General features: G+C 39.7%; 1 protein-coding gene and 1 non-coding gene across 2 annotated transcripts in view; both read left to right on the top strand.

Moving 5' to 3' along the window:
* Positions 1-22,812, top strand: part of ATP7A (ATPase copper transporting alpha) — a 131,277-nt gene that overhangs the window by 55,311 nt on the left and 53,154 nt on the right. Inside the window, exons 6-13 of the mRNA XM_056124115.1 lie at positions 10,007-10,168; positions 12,260-12,336; positions 12,698-12,923; positions 14,838-15,071; positions 15,583-15,674; positions 19,244-19,371; positions 21,308-21,462; positions 21,656-21,790. Coding sequence (XP_055980090.1) covers positions 10,007-10,168; positions 12,260-12,336; positions 12,698-12,923; positions 14,838-15,071; positions 15,583-15,674; positions 19,244-19,371; positions 21,308-21,462; positions 21,656-21,790 — 1,209 coding nt within the window. The remainder of the gene's footprint in view (positions 1-10,006; positions 10,169-12,259; positions 12,337-12,697; positions 12,924-14,837; positions 15,072-15,582; positions 15,675-19,243; positions 19,372-21,307; positions 21,463-21,655; positions 21,791-22,812) is intronic.
* On the top strand, positions 13,888-14,011 carry LOC130032704 (small nucleolar RNA SNORA16B/SNORA16A family). The gene has a single exon (XR_008793877.1). It is a non-coding gene; the product is annotated as a small nucleolar RNA SNORA16B/SNORA16A family (small nucleolar RNA).

Raw genomic sequence — 22,812 nt, 5'->3', positions numbered from 1 at the left:
CCTATTGACCATTTGTAGGTCTTTCGAGAAGTTTCTGTTTACTTTTACATATGCACCACCATGTTTTAACGGAGTGTTTGTTTCTGTTGTTGATGATGAGTTTTTGTAAATCGTTTATGTATCTTGGTAATATGAAATCCTTTGTCATATATTTGATGTGTGAATATTTCCTCCAATTCCATAGGATATCTTTTTGTTTTGGTGATAGATTTTTGTTTTTGTTTTTCTGGGGAGTAGGGACTTAGGGCCACACTTGGCTGTGCTCATGGGCTACTTCTGGCTCTGTTCTCAACAGTCAATCCTAGTGGTGTTCAGATAATCTTATATGGTACTCAGGGAACTATATAGAGTGCTGTGTTTCCAGTTAGCCACATACAAAACAAGTGCCATTTTACTGTCTCTTCAACTCTATTTTAGCAATGGTTTCTTTTTTTGGGGGGGGGGGTCACACCTGGCGATGCTCAGGGGTTACTCCGGGCTTTGCACTCAGGAATCACTCCTGGCAGTGCTCAGGGGACATATGGGATTCTGGGAATAGAACCAGGGTTGACTGTGTGTAAGGCAAACGCCCTACCCACTGTGCTATCACTCCAGCCCCTAGCGATGGTTTCTTAAAGAACTTTTTAATTTGATATAATCCCATTGTTTATTTTTGTTTCCCTTGTTAGAGTTTATTCTTGAATAAAACTTAGAAGAAACTATAAAGAAGTGTTTTTCTCATATTTTCATTTTTATGTTTTTTAAATTGCAGCTACCCTCGGTGATACTGCTTGACTCTGGGGCCACTCTTGGCTATATTCAGCCTGGTGGTGCATATGTAATGTTTAAGAATTCAAGGTCAACCAGAGCCACCTGAACTGTGCTTAGGGCCCACTGGGGCCATTCATGGAAGTGCCCGGTGGCCATTGGGGCCTTTATATAGTAGTACTTAGGAGACCATGAGATGCTAGGGATTTAACTCAAGGCCTTGTACTGCCAAGAATTTGCTGTGCCAATTGAGGTACTTCCCTTGCGCTTCTTAAATGTATTTTATAGATTTTGGTCTAACATCTAGGTCTAACATCTAAATCATTAGTGGCGGTCTGCCAAACAGTGCCCAGGTGGCCCAGTGGACATTCCTAGTGACACTAAGACTGGTTTTGCTTTTATACAGAAGTTCTGAGGGTCTTCGAGGCCACCACAGCAATGCTCAGGGAAATATGCAATGATAGGAATGGAACTAGAGCCTCTGCATGTGTAACATGCACTACAGCCTTTTGTGGTACCATGATATACAGTACTGTTAGTGAAAGTTTCCCTTGTGCATAATTCCAATACCACCCCCATCACTGGTGTACCCAACTCCCTCTCCCAATGCCTCCAATGTCCCTCCTTTCAATTACCCACAGAAACTCAGTTCTGTGAAATGCTGGTCCATTTTTGAATTTACTTCCATGCATGGTTTGAGATAATGATCCAGTTTCACTCTTTTGCATGTGGCTGTCCTGTATTCCCAGCATGATTTTTAAAAAATTTTAATTATTATTATTATTTATTTATTTTTTCTTTTTTGGGTCACACCTGGAGATGCACAGGGGTTAATCCAGGCTCTGCGCTCAGGAATCACCCCTGGCGTTGCTCAGGGCACCATATGGGATGCTGGGAATCGAACCTGGGTGGGCCACATGCAAGGCAAAGCCCTAACCACTGTGCTATTGCTCCAGTCCCCATGATTTTTTTAAATTGCCCCCATGATTTTTTTCTTATATTTATTTATTGAATCACTGTGGGAAAAGTTACAAAGCTTCCAGGTTTAAGTCTCGGTCATACAATGATCAAACACCTTTCCCTTCACCAGTACTCATTTTTCACCACCAAGAACCACAATATACCCGCCTCCCACCCCTCCCAGTGCCTGTGAGGTACATGATTTCTACTTAACTCTTCTCTACATTGATTGCATTCATTATTTCTACAAGAGATGTACCATTATTGTTTAGAATTCCCCCCCACCCCCCGCCCCATAACAATCAGAATTGCTGAAAAGGCATTGTGAAATACTTTGTTTTCCATAGCTGGTTATGAGAATCATATAATGATTTTGGATTTCTGCAAAGAGCCAGATAATTACGAGATTGGTTTCTGTGCATCTGGTATTATGGCTTTGCCGTAGAGCCACTCGTGGGGTGCAACTCGTGACCTCGGTAGGGCGTGAAGGGTGAGCCGGTACCACCCCCCTTCCCATGAGACTGCAGTTGCCCCATCACTGCCGGCTCATACCTGGCTTTCCCATGAGCTCTGAGGCAGCGGCCACCCTGCTGCTGGGGGGTGGGGGGGAGGTGGAAGGGAGCAACACCCTTTCCCTCCCGGGAAGGCATGGCACCATAGTTTAATGCCTAGTCCATTCACTTTTCTGCTGCAAGCTGCCGGGCTCTGGACTAAGTCCTTTTGCCTCTGGAGCCATGGCTGTGCCGGAGAGCCGCTCGTTGGGGGGCAACTTGTGACCTCGGTAGGGCGTGAAGGACGAGCTGGTACCCCTCCCCTTCCCATGAGACTGCAGTTGCCCCATCACTCCCAGCTCATACCTGGCTTTCCAATAAGCTCTGAGGCAGTGGCCACCATGTATGCAATCCAGACGCATTTCTACCAAAAGTTGCTGGGTTTCGAGATTTGTTTCTGAGTCTCTGGGATCATGGCCATTAATCAGCTTGATCAGGAGCCAGAGAGGCTGTTTGTAGGTGGTGACTTGGGGTCTCATTGGGATGAGGAGGAAAGGGCTGGTTCCACCCCCATCTGGTGAGACCCCACGTGTTTCGTCACCGCAGGCCCAAACCTGACTGTCCAGTGGTCTCTGGAGGATGGCAGTCACTGGGTCGCCAGGGGGAACAGGCCAAGGCTTGAAACCTATTGCCACCTGAAGTGGCCAGGTGCCAGTAACCTACTGCAGGAACAGGATGCATTTCTGCCAAGAAGCCTTTGGATTCCGAGATTCATTTCTGAGTCTCTGGGATCATGGCTGTTAAGCAGTTCAATCAGGAATCAGAGAGGCCATGCTTCCAATTATATAGCTGAGCCAGAGGTGGTTTGTGGTTGTGTCTCCCACATACCTAAATTTTGGCCTTTTACTTTCTTGGTAAACTTTGCCCCAAGTTTTTGGGGTCTGGCCAAAGGCACAGCAGCAATTTTGGGGTATCTGAAAGTCTGACGGTGCCATCAGGCTGCTGATGCACTTGCCTCACAGGTACAGATTGGCCTGCTGACGGCACCATACCCCCACCCGCATGATTTTTTAAAGAGACTATTCTTCCCTGCCTTATGTACTTCATTTCTTTGTTTTCAATTAGCTGTCCATATATCTGAGCATTTGTTTATGGACTCAGTTTTGTTGCATTTGTCCCAGTGCCTCCTTTTATTTGAATTCTACACTGTTCTAATTACTATAGCTTTGTAATAGAGTCTTAAGACAAGTTACATGATGCTTCTGATTTTTCTCTCTGTATTTTTTTGGCCATTTGGGGACTGGGGTAGTTGTGGCTTCATACAGATTTTAGTAAATTTTGTTCTGTGTCCTTGAAGAAACCCATTCCAAGTTTCATGTGGACTATATTAAAACTCTCTAATCCTTGGAGTAAGATGGTAATTTTAGCAATATATATTCTTCCAATCAGTGAACATATTTTTTAAAAATTTCCTTGTTTGTTCTGTTTTCTTTGGGGGGGGGACAGGGGGTGGGTTACACCCAGTAGTGCTCAGGACATACTTCTGATTGTCTGCTCAGAGTTCACTCCTGGCTGACTCGGGCCACCATATGGGATACCAGGGATCAAACCTGGGTCAGCTGCTGCAAGGCGAGTGCCCCACCCACTGTATTGTCACTCCAGTCTCTCCTTGTTTTTTATTTTCTAGCTTTTACAATTTCTGGTGTGTATGGTTTTCGCTTCTTTTGTTGATTACTAAATTATTGATTCCTTTTGAAGCAATTATAAATGTTGTTCCTCTCTTTTTTTGTGATGGAATAAAAACAGACTTTTTATTTTTATTTTACTTTTTTTAAATGTAGGAGTACTGCTATTTATTCAACCACTGATTAGCTGATTGAATTGGGCATGAATTCCAGCTTACTTTTTTTTTCATTTTTTATAATTTTATTTATAAAATTATAAAAGTCTGGCAAACTCCCCGTGGTATACCCAATATGCCAAATACCAGTAACAATGATGGGTCTCATTCCTAACCCTGAAAAAGCCTTGAATATGGCACTTTAAAAAAAAAAATCTCAGGGCTAGGACGAAGAAGCCGTTACTGGCACCTGCTCGAGGCAATCGACGAACAACAGGGTGGTCGTGATCGTGATAATTTTATTTATTGAATCACCGTGAGAGCAGTTACAAAGCTTTCGGGTTTAAGTCTCGGTCATACAATGAAACACCAGTACCTTCACCATCGTCCATTTTCCACCCCAAAAAACCCCAGTATACACCCATCCCCCACCTTCCCCCTACTTGTGGAGCAGATGATTTCCACATTACTCTCTCTCTACTTTGATTACTTTCAATATTTTGGCATCAGACTCACCATTATTATTTGGGATTTTACTTCAACACTCAGATTTGCCGGAAAGAGAACAGTAGACAATTTGTTTTCTATTGCTGGTTATGAATAACATATGATGTTGTGTGGCTGTAGTAGTGGCCGCTAGATTTTGAAACTCTGAAATTTTAACAATTAAATCTGGAGGGATTTCTACCAAAACCTGCTGGATTCTGAGATTTGTTCCTGAGTCTCTTGGATCATGGCCATTAAGCAGCTTGATCAGGAGCCAGAAAGGCTGATTGTGGGCGGAGATTCGTGGTCTCGTGTGGCCCATCCCTTGTGGCCCTGCCTGTCTCGTCACTGTGGGCCCAAACCTGACTGTCCAATGGCCTCTGGAGGATGGCGGCCACCGGGTTGCCAGGGGGAACAGGCCAAGGCACAAAACCTTTTCCTACCTGGGATGGCCCAGCACCTGTAACCTACTGCAGGGACTGGATGCATTTCTGCCAAAAGCCATTGGGTTTCGAGAATTTTTTCTGAGTCTCTGGGATCATGCCCGTTAAGCAGTTCAATCAGGAACCAGAGAGGCCATGCCTCCAATTATATAGCTGAACAGGAGGTGGTTTGTGGGTATGTCTTCCACATACCTAACTTTTGGCCGTTTACTTTCTTGGTAAGCTTTGCCCCAAGTTTTTGGGGTCTGGCCAAAGGCACAGCAGCAATTTTGGGGTATCTGGAAGTCAGAAGGCGCCATCAGGCTGCTGCTGCACTTGCCTCCTAGGTACAGATTGACCTGCTGGTGGCACCATACCTCCACTAAATGTTGTTCCTCTCAAACTCCATTGTTTGGATATAGAAATGCAGGATTTTTGTGTACTAATTTTGTAGGCTATCATTTTTCTCTTTTGTTTTTAATAGTTTTTTTTTAATGTTTAGAGTTTTCAAGGTATATTATGTCATTTATGTCATCTAAAAATAGTGGTTGTTTGGCTTCTTTCTCAATTTATTTTATTTTTATTTTTAGTTCACAATATTTGATTACATTTAGTATTCAAACACCAATCCCACCACCTAATTACACCTTCCCAATATCATATTTCGGGTGTTTCCATCCCAAACCCCAATCCATGCCCCAAAGCAGAACCAAAATAATATAACATTTCCCTCTAAGGTTGGTTGCTTCCTACTTTGAATCCCATCAAATGTGGTGCGGTACTCTTGGATTATGGATAGGGCGTGTCCTATGAAGTGCCTCGCGGCTGCAGTTGCAGCCATGTTGTCCAGGGAAAGGTTCACTTGTGGGTGAGACTTGGCCCAAGCATGTGGAGAGCGGCTGTGAGCAGGGCACCAGTTGAGTTCAGGAGGTTTTCGGCTGCTTGGGTTGGGCCCATTGGAGTGGGCAGGGGTCTCATCCACCGCCCCTCTGGGATGCCCTGAGTGAAACAGCCTGGCTCAGGGTCTGGTGGCATGGTTATGGTGAGCGTAGTGTTGCTCCCTTCTGGGAGAAAAGGACATGTAATCAGGATGGCAACCAATGACGAGATTATCTGGCGCCAGCCAGGGTGGCTTATGGGCATGACTACTGAGTTGCTGGAGATGGGGTGGGAAGTGACAGGCAGAGGATCTCCATTCCCAGTCCTGTTGAATCCAGAATTCTCAGTCACAAAGTACCGTATACCTGGGTATTTTGGGAGTTCACTTGTGGGTGAGACTTGGCCTGAGCATGTGGAGAGGATTTGTGAGCAGGGTGGCGGTTGAGTTCTGGAGGTTTTCAGCTGCTGGGGCTGGGTCCCTTGGGGCAAGAGGGATCCCACCTGCCCCCTCTGCGCACCCCAATTGAAACAACCTTGCGCAGGTTCTGATGGTATGGTTATGGCGAGCATCATGTTTCTCCCTTCTCTTTCTCAATTTAGATCACTTTTTTCCTTGCCTAATTGCTATAACTAGGACTTTCAGCATTATATTAATAATATAGCAGTGAACTTTATTGTCTTGTGCCTGAAACTCATTCCTCTAAGATTAGGAATAAGTGATAGAAGTCCACTCACACCACTATAGACATTTGATGATACTACATATTTCTTGGCTTGGAGCCACACCTGGCAGTGCTCATGGCTGACTTAAGACTCTGCACTCAGTGTTCACTTATGGTGGGGGCTCAGAAACATATATGGTGCCGGGGATCAAACCCAGGTCAGCAGTATAGTGTAAGGCTGTACTATCTCTGTCGCTGCATAGTGATATTATTTTAGTAGTGATATCAAGAAATTTATTGCCACTTTTCTATATGAATTCAGAGTCTTTTGTAGTTTGCTTCTTTCTTCTCATATTTACGCCACCCCCCCCCCCCCCCCCCCCGTAATTGAATCTGCTTCTTCTGGAGTGTTCTTGTTTAATTTCTCTTTCCTTTTTTAATATATTTTAATTATTTTTATTTTCAAGTTGCCAGGAAGTTTACACTAGAGTTTTGAATTTATATTTCATTCAAGTTTTAAGCAAGTAAATCTCAAGTTTCATCTTAGAAGCCTCGGTGTTAGGATGTTCCCAGACTTATTTGGCCTATTACCTCCTTTTCATAAAAAAGTTACTCAGTGCCTTCCTGGAAATCTATTTAAGTGACCAAGCAGAAGATCATCTTTCTCTTCTCCCCAATTGCACCTGAGATTACTACAATCCCCTCTGATTTCAGCACTCTAAGTATAACAGTATAACTGACTCTGGAAAACACTGTTGTCCACATTTCTTTTATGTTTTTAAGTATCTTGCTACTTCTGAGTAGGGGTTCTTTGCCTTCTATAGGAGACTGGTGTTTTTTTGCAAAGCCAGTGTAGTAACTATGAATGCTTTTCACTGTTGTTTGTCTATAATTTTTTTTTTATTTTTAAAAAATTTTTATTAGTGAAACATCATGAGGTACAGTTGTAGACTTACAAATTTTTGTGCCTCCACCAGTGCCCATTTCCCACCACCATGGATCCCAGTATCCCTCCCACCCCCCCATCCCCCATATCCCACCCTGCCTCTGTGGCAGGGCATTCCCTTTTGTTCTCTCTCTCTTATTGGGTGTTGTGGTTTGCGTACCCGAGAACAGATGACTGGTTAAAGAAACTTTGGTACATTTACACAATGGAGTACTATGTAGCTCTTAGAAAAGATGAAGTCATGAAATTTACATACAAGTGGTACTACATGGAAAGTATCATGTTAAGCGAAATGACTCAGAAAGAAAGGGATAGACATAGAAAGATTGCATTCATCTGGGGAACATAAAGTATAATTTTTTTTTGTTTTGGAGTCACACCCTGTGGTGCTCACGGCTTACTCCTGGCTCAGGGGTTATACCTGGTTGGGCTCAGGGGACCATATGGGGTTCCAGGGATCAAATCCGGGTTGGCTGCATGTAAGGCAAATGCCCTACCTGCTATATTATCACTCTGGCCTCTGTATTTTTTGTTTTGTTTTATAATTTCATTGAATCACCGTGAGATAGTTACAAGCGTTCATGTTTGGATTACAATCACACAATGATCAAACACCCATCCCTCCACCAGTGCACATTCCCCATCATCAATCTCCCCAGTATACAGCCCTTCCCCACCCTCCTCCTGCCTCCATGGCAGAAAATATTCTTAATACTTTCTCTCTCTACTTTGGGGCATTATGGTTTGCAATACAGACACTGTGAGGTCATCATGTTTGGTCCATTATCTAATTTCGGCACACATCTCCCATACCGACTGATTCCTCCAGCCATCATTTTCTTAGTCATCCCTTCTCCATTCCATCTGCCTTCTCCCTTCCGCTCATTCAGCAGGTTTCCAGCTATGGGGCAATCGACCCCTGCATTTTTAAAATTGTTACATAAAATCTGAGTGAGAGCTTTTATGGATAGCACATTTCTGATTAGAGGTGTTTTCCTTTCAACACTGTATATCTCTGGCCTATAAAGTCTCAGGTGATAAATCTGCTGTGAGTCTTATGGAAATGTTCCCTTATATACATGTCTGTTATTTTCTTGCTTTTACTATTTTATCCTTTTAGGATTCTCTTTGACCTTTGCCATTTTATGTACAATTTGTCTTTGATTAGATTTTGTTTTAGATTATTTCTAATCTTTCCGGGAGCTTTCCCTCATCCCAGACTCATCGGGGTATCTAGTGTGATTAAACTGAGATTAATTCAAGTTTTAATAGTGTTTTTGCAGCTATCAAACACTGTTCATTGCTATATTGCCAGCTTGACTCTGAAATTATTTTTTAATAAAAATTATTTTTAATTTTTATACCTTTTTTGTCACACCTGGTGTTCAGGGGCTACTCTTAGCTCTACACTCAGAAATTACTCCTGATGGTACTTGGGGAACATATGGGATGCCGGGGATCGAACTTAGGTTGGCTGTATGCAAGGCAGATGCTGTCCTACCCCCCATATTATCACTCTGGCCCTCTGTTTTGTCTTCTTTTTTTTTTGCTTGTGGCTGTCCTCAGGACTTACTCCTGGCTCTGTGCTTAGGGATAAGTCTTGGTGGGGGTTGGGGAACCATATGTAGTGCCAGGGATTGAACCCGGGGCTACTGTGTATAAAGCAAATACACTACCCACTGTAGTATCACTCTGGTTACTGTTCTGTCATTTTTTCTGCCAGTTTTCTTATTGCAGTTATGGAGGAGAGAACACTAAGAGAACTTTACTGCATTATTAATGATAAACCTTCTGTACAAATTCTTCAGCATTAGATTAATTAGTTGAATATACTTTGGTTATCTACCAAAGTCTTTCAGTGTTTTTCATAAAACATTTTTATAGCTTTATTATTACTATTTGTGGAAAGAATTTGTTGCCCTTCTCATATAATCATTTCAGTAATTCATGTTCCTAAATTTTAGAATGCAACATCAAACTGAATATAACCTTCCTCTTCTAGATAGGGGTGAATATATTTAGTTATACTGTAGCACTGTAGCACTGTCCTGTCCTCCCGTTTTTCATTGATTTGCTCAAGCAGGCACCAGTAATGTCTCCATTGTGAGACTTATTGTTACTGTTTTTGGCATATCGAGTACATCACAGTTAGTTTGCCAGGCTTTGCTGTACAGATTTAGTTATACTAAGATAGAAAACATTTGTCATACATTAACTTTCACTGAAGATAATACTAACGGCTATATTTGTCAGCTAAATGAGAAAAAATTCTAATGGGAAACAAGGCATTGAATGATAGAAACAATGATAGAGGCTTTCTCCCAATTGCTGTTTCTGAGGAAATATAGGTGAAGGAGACTACTAATTAAACGCTCTTTTATTTGACCTGATAAAGCTGGGACCATATCATTATTCAGTGTGCTATAAAATGTTTCAGTTATTCTATCTAAAGCATATTATTTGTGTAGATCCTGTTTCTTGTTATCTCTGTGTTACAGAATTGTAAAGTACCAGCTCTTGTTTAATAAGGGAAAAAATGATTTCTAAGTAAAAAAGCCTTTGTTCTTTAACAGGTCAGAGGAATGACATGTGCCTCCTGTGTTCATAAAATAGAATCTACCCTTACAAAACAGAAAGGGATCTTTTACTGCTCTGTGGCCCTGGCAACCAACAAAGCACATATTAAATATGATCCAGAAATTATTGGTCCCAGAGATATTATTCATACAATTGAAGTAAGTGCCAAGACCTGCCTTTGCTGTTTGTTTTCTAACCTAGTCAGCATTTCCTTGAATCACTTGTGGTTTGTATCAGATAATAAAAAATAATTCATTTGATCCCTTTGTTTGTGACAGACAAGATTCTTTCCAAAATTCATTTATGGAGTCAGGGAGATGGCTCAAATGACTGGAACATATGTTTTGCATTTGGGAACCCTGGGCTTGATCTCTGGCACCATATGGTTCCTAAGCACCATGCAGTTATCCCTCGTTGCAAAAAAGTCATTTCAATGTGTTGGCTTTTTTCCTTTGTTCTTTATCAGGGACAATTAAGTAAAGTCAAATTGGTACCATATGTGAGTGTTTACTCGGATTTATTTATTGTATAAAATATCCTACTAAAATGAGTTAGATGTGTTATTTCATTCTGTGCTCTTTATTTTAAAAATTATTGTAGTTTATCAATATATTTACAATAATGTTAGTGTTTATGATTTTGGTATATAATTACTATGCCACACCACTATCACTATTATCAGTTTCAAACTTTAGTTAATACTGTATATCATTTAAATATATTTAGAAAATGAAAGTGCATTATGATTTGTTATAAGATTCATGATAATCACCCAAAAATCTAAATATCCTGCTATATTTATTGTTGGTTAGGTTAAAAAATAAAATATTTTAAAGTTTAAGTTAAGAAATTTCAGAGACCAAACTTTTTCCTTTGTGAAAAATTATCTCTTGTTCAGTAAATCATAACGTCTTATACATGTAAAAAATGCTTAAAAGTATAATGTGTTTTAGCTTTGGTATTCTATGATCTTCAGCATATTATTTGGTAAGGAAACATCTTATTGGTATAGAAAAACATATACATATATATATATAGACACACACAAAGCATCTTTGTAAAGTTGAGTACCTATTATGTGCCAGTTTTAAAGATAGTAAAACTTCAGCTCTTTAATTCTCAAAATAGTACTAGTTTCTTTATTTTTGAAATGAGGAAACTTTTACCAAAGTGAACTTACTTTGCTCAAAGTCACTTGCTAATTAGCATCTTATGTGAAATTGAGCCTTATCATTCTTATTCCAGATTTTGTGATTGCTTTTCTCATTGTTACATTCTGTCAACAATATTAGATTTCTTCAGTAGCTGAAGCTTATCATCAATCTTAGATATTCCTTACAGTTGAAATTTTCCCCTGCAGTTGAAAATATAATGTATGTTACTGTTTCAACCCAAATGACTATTAATTGGAGTTGTTTTTCATTTTATATTTTGAGTAGATTATTTTCATTCATTTCTCTCCTAGAACAAGAATAAAGATGGCTTATGCAGTCTTTGAATTTTTATTGGAACAATGTATTTAATATGGTGCTAGCTTTTGTAACTTATATTTTAGCTTTTTGTACTTGTTTGGGAGATAAATGGATAGATACATATCAAAGCTAAAATGTAAAAGTAAAATAATAAATACAAAAATAAAGTAAAAAACTATAAAATAAAATGTAAAAAATAGCTGATTTAAGCACAAAGGGCTAAAGCACATGCTTTGCATGCCAGAAGCCCAGATTCAATTCCCTGGTTCAATTCTCATGGTTCCCTGAGCATTCCAAAAGTGTCTCACAGGCACTGCCAGGAGTGGTCCTTTCAGAAAATCTGTTTAAAAGCCTATTAATATACATCAGTATTAATAGATGAGATGATATTTGTCTTGAATGAGTTATGGTTTTTCTGATGATTTCTTTTTTTATTGTGTCATCAAACACTTGGTCATCCTAACCAAGTAACAGATTCTACCACTTTTTTTTCTAAAATTACTTATTGGAGTTTATTTTTGATATAACACCCTTCACTGAGGACAAGTATAGTTGATTTAATCATGAGTTTGACAGCAGTAGAATAAAACTTAATAGAACTGAGGAAATAGTCTTTGGTTAGAACAGAGGTAACGAAGAGCAGGGAATGCAATTGTATTCTACAGAGAGACTTACAATCAGTAGTTTAAATTGTTTCAATGATAATTCCATGCCATAGAATTTGTCTATATAATAATATATTCAATGAAGTAATGATTTTCTCATGAATTTTCTCAGAGCTTAGGATTTGAAGCTGCTTTGGTCAAGAAGGATCGGTCAGCAAGTCACCTAGACCATAAACGAGAAATACAACAGTAAGTACTGAAGGAGAGTCAAAAACAATATTTTTTTTGCTTTTTGGGTCATACCTGGAATTGCACAGGGGTTACTTCTGGCTCTGTAATCAGGAATCCTGGTGGTGCTCAGGGGACCATATGGGATGCTGGGAATCGAACCTGGGTTGGCCGCGTGCAAGGCAAATGCCCTACCTGCTGTGCTATCGTTCCAGCCCTCAAAAACAGATTTTGACTCTTTGTTATAAATTTAACATCCTCTTGGCATGTCTATATTTGCAGTGTCATCCTGATTTGGGTAGTTGCAATTTTATTTCATGATAGTGCTTAAATTCTGTAACACTTAATTACATATTAAAATTATTTTTCTTTTCTGTGTAAGGTGGAGACGATCCTTCCTTGTGAGCCTATTTTTCTGTATCCCTGTAATGGGCTTAATGATATATATGATGGTTATGGATCACCACCTTGCAACTCTTCACCATAGTAAGAACATGAGTCAAGAAGAAATAATCAACATTCATTCTTCTATGTTCTTAGAGCTTCAGATCCTTCCAGGATTATCCATTATGAACTTACTCTCATTTTTATTGTGTGTTCCTGTACAGGCAAGTGAAATATTTTAAGTGTACTTGTTAATAATAAAAAAATATCCAAAAGGTTTCAATCAAGGCTATTTTTAACTACAAAGAAGTTTTTTTGCCAGGAGTCGATCATTTCATGCAGGATTTTTAATGAAGATAATCTTTAGCTGAGTGGTTTAAAGTAGAGAGAAGATTCATTTTAACAGCTAAAGGATATTATGTAATGACAAAATTAGAAAAAAAGAGTTCAGATATTTTAGGTTTAGTATTTATATCTGCTGTTGTCTGTAACGTTAAGGCTATGTTAAAATTATAATTTCATCAATTATATTAAGTATAAGCATTATAGGGCTGGAATGATAGTATAGCAAGTAGGGCACTTTACTTACACATGGCTGACATGGATTTGATCCCTGGCATCCCATATGGTTCCCTGAGCACTTCCAGGAGTAATTTGAGAGTGCAGACCCATGAATAATTTCTGAGCATCACTGGGTGTGGCCCAAAACCCCAAAAGTAAATGAATAAAATTCTTGTACTTTTATTACATAAGATAATTGTGATTTTTTGTTTGAGGACCACACTCAGTGATGCTTAGGGTGTAAGCATCACTTTGTACTTGTGGACTGCTCCTGGAAGTGCTTGGGAGATCATGTGGCACCAGGCTTCAAAGCCAGCCTCCTGCATGATAATTATAATTGTTATATTTAAATATGGTTTATATTCTGCCTGATGCTTAAATTTATGTTTCAAACTTTCTTTTTAGATACTTTTACTGTAGAGTATTTCTAATATATATATTTATCTAAATCTTATTAAAAGTCAATGATGATTTTAAAAGCATCTTAGAGTATTTCTCTATACCAATAAAAATAATCTTTTCAATTATATCTACTTGTGGAAATAGCCAATAGCTCTAGTGGCTTGTGATATACCACTTAGATTAAGCTTTATAAAGGAAGACATTTGCTGTAAGAAACTCCTGTCAAGTGGCCCTTATCAAAGCTGCTGTGGTCAAAAAGGAACCCAGAGTTACAACTTTCCTTGGTGGTCACTGATGGTTTCCATTCAATTTTTAGTAACTGATTGCAACATTTCAGGAAAAGACAGGTTTTTGAGAAAAAAATAAGGAATCCTGCGTCAGAATTATGTGGTTATTTTCCTAGTTCCTGTTTTTGTTAGCATCAAAAAGAAAATCTAAGAGCCATCCTATACTTTCTTTATATTATAGAATATACATTGGTGAACAATGGCTCTTTATTTTTTTAAAAAAATTTTATTAGTGAAACACCATGAGGTACAGTTGTAGACTTACAAATTTTTGTGCTTGGGTTTCAGTTATACAATTATTGAGTATCCATCCCTCCACCAGTGCCCATTTTCCACCACCAATGATCCCAGTATCCCTCCCAACCGCCCCCCATCACCCCCATCCCACCCCGCCTCTGTGGCAGGTCATTCCCTTTTGTTTTCTCTCTCCTTTCGGGTGCTATGGTTTGCAAAAGAGGCATTGGGTGGCAATCATGTTTGGTCTATAGTCTACTTTCAGCATTCACACAGCTCTTTAAATCCTTCTTTAAATCTTCTGAAACAGAGACTGTTGCTTTTATTTAAAATCTCTCATTGTTCAATAGATTAGATAGTAGTTCCTTAAATTGTAGTCCAGTGTTAACTAACTGTGTGTAACATAAAAGTTTGGTAACAGTGAAAGGTTTCACAATCAACTACTTAATGAGTCCAAGGTGTTTCTGGCAGTGCTTGCTTGTGTTGCATCTCTTGATGAAAATAGGTCCTAAGTTGAAAAAGTTTAATAAGTCCTCAATTGGCCAATGCAACTCAAAACTTAGTTTTCAGTTAGTAACAGTGTCTTAATTACTGAGATATGTGACTTTTAACTTTTGTTTAAAAAGAGCAATGATTATTGTTTCTAAATTACAGTTTTTTGGAGGCTGGTACTTCTACATTCAGGCCTACAAAGCACTGAAGCATAAAACTGCGAATATGGATGTACTGATTGTGCTGGCAACCACTATTGCTTTTGCCTACTCCTTGGTTATTCTTCTGGTTGCAGTGTATGAGAGAGCCAAAGTGAACCCTATTACTTTCTTTGATACACCTCCTATGCTATTTGTGTTTATTGCACTAGGCCGGTGGCTAGAACATATTGCAAAGGTAAAGTACAAAAAGGGTAACACTTGTTAAAATCTTGGGTAGATGTATCACCATAACATATTACAGACCAATTCTTGGAAATACACATTGATTTTTCAGTTAAGTACTTACTGAACAGAACCATTTTTTGTTTTGGCCCACACCCAGTGGTGCACAGGTCCTATGCCTGGTGGTAATCTGGGTACCATATGGGGTGCTGTATTTAGCCTGGGTCAGCCAGGTGCAAGGCATACACCCTACCATTTGTATTACCACTCTGGTCCCAGAAAGAAGCGGTGCTCAGAAGACCCTGTTGTGCCAGGGATCAAACCTGGACCTCCTCCTGAATGTAAAACATCTGATTATATATTTTTATATTTTCTTATATTTGAGGTGAAACTTTTCCTTATTTGAGCTAATTTTTTTACCTAAATCTGTCATTTACATAAATGTTATACTTATATCTACATTTTGGATAAAACTGAAGCTTTTACTTTCTTGGCATTGCTAACATACTTGTTTTAATTTATAGGGCAAAACATCAGAGGCTCTGGCCAAATTAATTTCATTACAAGCAACAGAGGCAACTATTGTAACTCTTGACTCTGATAATATCCTCTTGAGGTATTTATCTTTATCATTTTCCCCTTCTTTTATGTTATGTTCTTTGTAAAAAAAAATTTACTAAAGCCCACGGTTTACTAAGTTTTTCATAGTTGGGTTTTAGACATGCTTTGTTTTAGCACTAATTCCACCACCAGTGGCAATTCTTCCCTCCACCAGGGTTGCAGGCTCCCTCATACTCACATACCCACCCATATCCAGCCTGAGACCTTGTCAGGCACATTTTTCAATTTCATTGTTTAAGTTTGTTTCTCTTGTTTTCAGTGTTGTTGCCTCTGTGATTTGGATATTTAGCTATACTACTTTATATTACTGATGTAGTCGAATCCCCTTAACCTCTGCTTCCTGTTGTTTTACATTTTTCTCTTCTTGCCCCCTTGATTTCTTTTCTTTACTGCCCTTCTCCACCCTATATTCTGGGGCCAGAGATCTTATTTTAATTTCTTACGAAAAATTTCAGCTCTGCACAGAATAAGAGAGTATAATGAACTTAAATAATTTGTCTCCCACTGTTAACAAATGTCACATTTTACCTCACCTATGCTTGCTTCTTTTCTATCACTGCAGTGATATGGTAAAGTAAACCCAGTCATTTTACTAAAAAATATTTTTGTAGCATTTCTTTATTTTATTTTATTGCTTTTTGGATCACACCCCACAATGCTCAGGGCACTTGCATTGCATACAACTCACCCATATTTGATTAATGGCACTGTATATGGTCTCCTGTCACTGCCAGCAATAATTTCTCAGCACAGAGCCAGGACAACTCCTTAGTACCACTGGATATGGCACCAAGCCCCTCATCCCCCACATATTCCATTTTTTTTCTTTTTGGGTCACAACTAGCAATGCTTAGGAGTTACTCCTGGCTCTGCACTCAGGAATTACTCCTGGAGGTGATGGCGGACCATATAGGATGCTGGGGATAAAACCTGGATCAGCCGCATGCAAGGCAAATGCCTTACCCGTTATAATATTTCTCTGGACCCTGTAGCATTTCTTAAAAATAACATTGTCTTTTAGGGGGTTAGTCTCTTGAAGTGATCCTCAGGGGCTACTCCCAGTTTGGTGCTTGAAGGATTATGTTATGCTGAGGAATGAGCCCAGGCCTCTTGCACATAGTCCAGTCTACTGAATGAGCTCTTTGAGCCTGAAGAACATATTCTTTTATTTTTTAGTTTTTTTTTCATTTTTTATAATTTTATTTATTGAATTACCGTGAGAACAGTTACAAAGCTTTTGGGTTTAAGTCTCGGTCATACAATGAAACACCCATACCTTCACCAGTGCCCATTCTCCACCCCCCAAAACCCCAGTATACACCCATCCCCCACCCTCCCCCTACCTGTGGGGCAGATGATTTCTACCTTACTCTCTACTTTGATTACATTCAATATTTTGACAACCATTATTTTTTGGGATTTTACCCCAACACTCAGATCTTCTGAAAAAGGTAACAATAGACATTTTTTTCTATTGCTGGTTATGAATAACATATGATGTCGCGTGGCTGCAGTAGTGGCCGCTAGATTTTGAAATTCCGAAATTTTAACAATTAAATCTGGAGGAATTTCTACCAAAACCTGCTAGGTTCCAAGATTTGTTCCTGAGTCTTTTGGATCATGGCCATTAAGCAGCTTGATCAGGAGCCAGAAAGGCCGTTCGTGGGTGGAGACTCAGGGTCTCGTTGGGATGGGGAGGAAAGGGCCAGTTCCACCCCCATCTGGTTAGGCCCTGCCTGTCTCATCACTGTGGGCCCAAACCTGACTGTCCAATGTCCTCTGGAGGATGGCGGCCACTGAACCGCCAAGGGGAAGCAGGTGGAGGGACAGCACCCTTTCCCCCCTGGGAGGACCCGGCAACAGTAACCAACCGCAGGATCTGGACGCATATCTGCCAAAAGCCGCAGAGTTTCAAGATTTGTTTCTGAGTCTCTGGGATCATGGGGAGGAAAGGCCAGCTCCACCCCCGTCCCGTGAGGCCCCTCATGTCTTGTCACTGTGGGCCCAAACCTGACTGTCCAGCGGCCTCTGGAGGATGGCGGTCATGAGCCGCCAAGATGGAGCAGGTCAAGGCACAAAACCTATTCCCACCTGGGTTGGCCCAGCACCTGTAACCTACTGCAGGGACTCATTTCTGCCAAAAGCCGTTGGGTTTCGAGATTTGTTTCTGAGTCTCTGGGATCATGGCCGTTAAGCAGTTTGATCAGGAACCAGAGAGGCCATGCCTCCAATTATATAGCTGGTCTGTGGGTGTGTCTCCCACATACCTAACTTTTGGTCGTTTACTTTCTTGGTAAATTTTGCTCCAAGTTTTTGGGGTCTGGCCAAAGGCACAGCAGCAATTTTGGGGTATCTGGAAGTCTGAAGGTGCCATCAGGCTACTGTTGCACCACCTCACAGGTACAGATTGACCTGCTGGCGGCACCTTACCCTCTGAAGAACATATTCTTAAATAATGGTATTACCTTATTGAATCTGACAAAATGCATACTGAGTACTCAGTATCTTCTAATACACAGTTTATAATCTCAATTTTTTCTTGCGTGATATAAAATTCAAATGATTTTTGTATGGCATTGCATTTGATTACCATGCTTTTTTGCTTTTGTTTTTGTAACATATCTGGTGATACTCAGGGGCCACTTGTGGCTCTGTGCTTGGGGATTGTTCTTGGTGATGATTAGGGGACCATTTGGTACCAGGGTTTGAACCCAGGCTTCCCATATGCAAAGCGTGAGCTCCATCCCATTGATCTCTCTCTCTCTAGCTCCCTGACATGTTTTTTAACAGATGTTTCCACCCTCCTACTCCCTCTCCATACATTTTTCTTGTTAAAGAAACATCTGTCAATTGTCCTTAGAGCATTCCATATTCTGTTTGTCTTTATTCTTTGTGGTGTCATTGAACTTGTATGCATACTATGGAGTTACATATAACCTCTGAGCTAGAGCTTAAGGTTTAATAGATCTGTTTCTCATTTATATGATCATAAAGTATTTGCTTAAAATGTTATTAATAATATTATTATTTTGGCTTTGGGGACTACACCTAGAGATACTCAGAACTTATTTCTGACTCTAGACTCACAGGCCATTCCTGGCAGTTCTTGGGGAACCATATGGGCTTCTGGGAATTGAACCTAGGTCATGCAAGGCATGCAAGGCAACTGCCATTCCTGGCAGTTCTTGGGGAACCATATGGGCTTCTGGGAATTGAACCTAGGTCATGCAAGGCATGCAAGGCAAGTGCCCTACCTTGAACTATCTCTTCAGCTGCCATTATTCTATTTCCTAAGACTTATATATTTATTTCACTCAATGGTTATTCAACAGTTATTTAGATTGCCCATTTGCACTAAATACTGAGCTTTCCCCCCAACAGTGAGGGGGGCTAAATTACAGTTACCGGTTTAAATGCTGTCTCTAGCATTTTGATAGTTGTAATTATGGAGCTACAAACTCGACACAAACTAAAACATTTACATGGACAGATCAGTGTGAGAAACATATCATTATGATACTTTTTTGTCACCCCCCCCCACTTTTTATGTTACCTCATATTCAGTGAAGAACAAGTGGATGTGGAACTTGTACAACGTGGAGACATTGTTAAAGTGGTTCCAGGAGGAAAATTTCCAGTGGATGGTCGTGTCATTGAAGGGCATTCTATGGTTGATGAGTCTCTCATCACAGGTATGTTCTTTCAGAGCATTCTAAGAAAGTTAAATGAATATTAAGTGTTAATGAAGCCTAGACATGAAAAATGTAGGACTTTTTCTAGTAACTATGAAATGAGTTAATGAATGAAAAAAAGATGTGTTCTTTTAAAGACTGTATTAAGTCAGTTGCTGAGAACTGTTAATTTCTAAAATGTGGTAGTGGTTGCTGTGTTGTAATACATATTTTGAAGATATTTGAAACTGTATTTATAAAACATGTAGGAAATCTTAGGGATGGAAGATACTATAGGGTACTATAGGTACTACTATAGGGTATTTCCATATAAGATACTATAGGTGCTTCCTTTGCATGTGCTGACCCCAGTTTGATCCCTGTGGTAACAGAGTGACCTTTGAGCACAGAGCCAGGAGTAACCTTTGAGCACCACCAGGTACAGCCCCTAAACACAAATTAAAAAAACATATTCTTATAAACCTACATTCTCTAAATTAAAAAATAAGTTAAACAGGGGTTAGGGTGATTGATCAAATAGCTAGAGCACATGCTTTGCATGCTGGAGCTCCAGTTTAATCCTCAGTACCACATTTACCCGCAATTTTGCTAGGAGTGATCTTTGAGCATCTTTCTAGCAATGTCCTCCCCCAGGCATTGCTAACTATAGCCCCAAAGTATTGCTCTTTTGACAAAACCAAAGGAACTTATGTCTTTTCTCTATAAAGCTCACTAGTCTTTAGCAAATTGTCCTAAAGAAATAAATATCTTTTATTTTATTTTATTTTTTATTTTTTTTGCTTTTTGGGTCACACCTGGCGATGCTCAGGGGTTACTCCTGACTCATGCACCCAGAAACTGCTCCTGGCGGTGCTCAGGGGACCATATGGGGTGCTGGGAATCGAACCTGTGTCGGCCATGTTGCTGCGTGCAAGGCAAACGCCCTACCCACTGTGCTATCACTCCAACCCCGTTTTTTTTCTTCTTATTTTTCTTTTTTTTCTTTTATTTTATTTTTAAAAAATCTTCCTGCTCTAAAAAATGTACTAGTCTTTGCTAAGATAGGGCTACAGGTATTCTACATAAAAGTTTGCTTTAAGAGAGTATTTTACACATTTTAGATAACTAAGGTCATTGTATGACACATACAAATAGCACCTTTTCTACCTCAACACTCAAGACTGTGCTATTAGAGGTTTATGATCGATATATAAGTAACTTATGACTTAATGTTTCATAAGCATGCTATTGCAAGTTTGAATGTGCCAATTCTTAGTTCTAGAAGACTGTCCCATACATTGTAGTACATTTAGTGTCACCATCCCTGGCACACTAAATTGGAGTATCAGTACTTCATTCCCTACGTGTTATTTTTTTTTGGTGGGAAGAGCACCCTCAAACAGTGCTGGAAGCCACTCCGGGCAACACTTGACCAATGAGCCTAGATGGGTCAGTGCTACAATCCAGCAGTGTCCTACATCTCAGCCTACCAGTGCTAGAGACCACCAGTCCACCCCAGAGGTTCTCTGGCCTCCTAGAGCTACTTATAGTGGTACTGCGGCAGGGAGGGGCATATGATGCTAGCATGTACCCCTGATGCCCAACTTATCTACCTAGCTTTCCCCCCCCCCCCTAGTTTTTCAATCTAAGTACTTCACACATTTCTAAATGCACCTTGGGAACAGGTTAAAAACGAATGATCTAGGAATAAGGTGGAAGAGAAAAAATAATTTCTATAGTAAGAGTTAACATGTTGTGATTTTCCAGTTTATGGTATTTAATCCTAAATTTGGCCTAAAACTAGCATAAAGGAAGAAAGGAGGGCAACTTTCACTTATGCATTTGTCCAAATTCTATCTCATAGAGAATCCCCTTTCTAGATGTTTTTGACAATTGATAAAATTAGCGTTTCAAGGTTTTTTTTTTAACTCCCCAATAATTTTTACTCCTTTAACAGGGGAGGCCATGCCTGTGGCTAAGAAAACTGGCAGCACAGTGATTGCTGGTTCCATTAACCAGAATGGATCATTACTTATCCGTGCAACCCATGTTGGAGCTGATACAACTCTTTCTCAAATTGTCAAACTTGTGGAGGAGGCACAGACATCAAAGGTAACATCCCTGGGAGAAACTGAAAATTTGTTTGGATTCAAAGTCAGTAAAATTCTTTATTATTTTTATATTTTTCTTTGACCAACTTCAGTTGAATTAATGTCAAGTTATTAAAATGTTCTTTCTCAGTACCAAATATGCACATTATAAAAGAGACTTTAATATACCTATAACTTAATTTTTTTAATTCTAGGCTCCAATACAGCAGTTTGCAGATAAACTCAGTGGCTACTTTGTTCCTTTTATTGTTATTGTTTCCATTGCTACCCTCCTGGTTTGGATCGTAATTGGATTTCTGAATTTTGAAATTGTGGAAACCTACTTTCCTGTAAGTGATTTGTAACTACACCTATGTAAAACAGTTTGTAACTCCTCTGTGTAAGCAATTAATTGGAAAATAAGTTCAACAATCTTTGGTTTAGAGTATATGTTATAGGAATAAGAATAACTTTTTTATCATTTTTTTTATTAGTGAAACACCATGAGGTACAGTTATAGACTTATAAATTTTTGTGCTTGGGTTTCAGTTATACAGTGATCAAGTACCCATACCTCCACCAGTGCCCATCCTCCCCCACCACGGGTCCTAGCATCCCTCCCACACCCCATCCCCCCTGTCCCACCCTGCCGCTGTGGCAGGGCATTCCCCCTTGTTCTCTCTCTCTTCTTTTGGGTACTGTGTTTTGCAAGAGAGGCATTGAATGGCAATCATGTTTGGTCTATAAACTACTTTTAGCATGTCTCTCCCACCCTGGGAGGATCTCCACAACACCCTTTATTTGGTGCTCTCTTCTCTATCTGAGCTTCCTTTTCACCTAGCACATGTGGCTGGCCTTCAAGTCATGGAACAAAATTCCTGGTACTAATCTCAGCCATTCCTGGGTGTTAGTCTCCAGTTTTGTTGCGGAATAAGAGTAACTTTTGCATTTATGTGTAATTGATTTAATTTGTTGTTATTTTTTTCATTATAACCTTGATTTTCAAAAAGAAAATGCTGAACTATAATTTTTCTCTGTGCTTCAGCTTCTCCACTTATATATGATATTTTATTAGCATCTATTCTGCATAATTTGCAGTTGTTGTGAAAGTTTATCTAAATGATATATTAGAGGCCGGCGATGTATTTAGTGGTAGAGCATGCACTGCTTTGCATATGTGAGGTCAAAATGAACATGTTGGAAAAACATTAATTTACTGAATTATTCATATACATTTTATTTTATTTTATTTTTAGCTTTTTGGGTCACATCCGGTGAAGCACAGGGGTTACTTCTGGCTCATGCACTCAGAAATTATCCCTGGTGCTGCCCGGGTGACCATATGGGATGCTGGGAATCGAACCCGGGTCGG

Source organism: Sorex fumeus, unplaced genomic scaffold, assembly GCF_029834395.1.
Source record: "Sorex fumeus unplaced genomic scaffold, SorFum_2.1 ptg000050l, whole genome shotgun sequence".
Classification (NCBI taxonomy): Eukaryota; Metazoa; Chordata; class Mammalia; order Eulipotyphla; family Soricidae; genus Sorex; species Sorex fumeus.
This window is presented reverse-complemented; position numbering and strand designations above follow the sequence as displayed.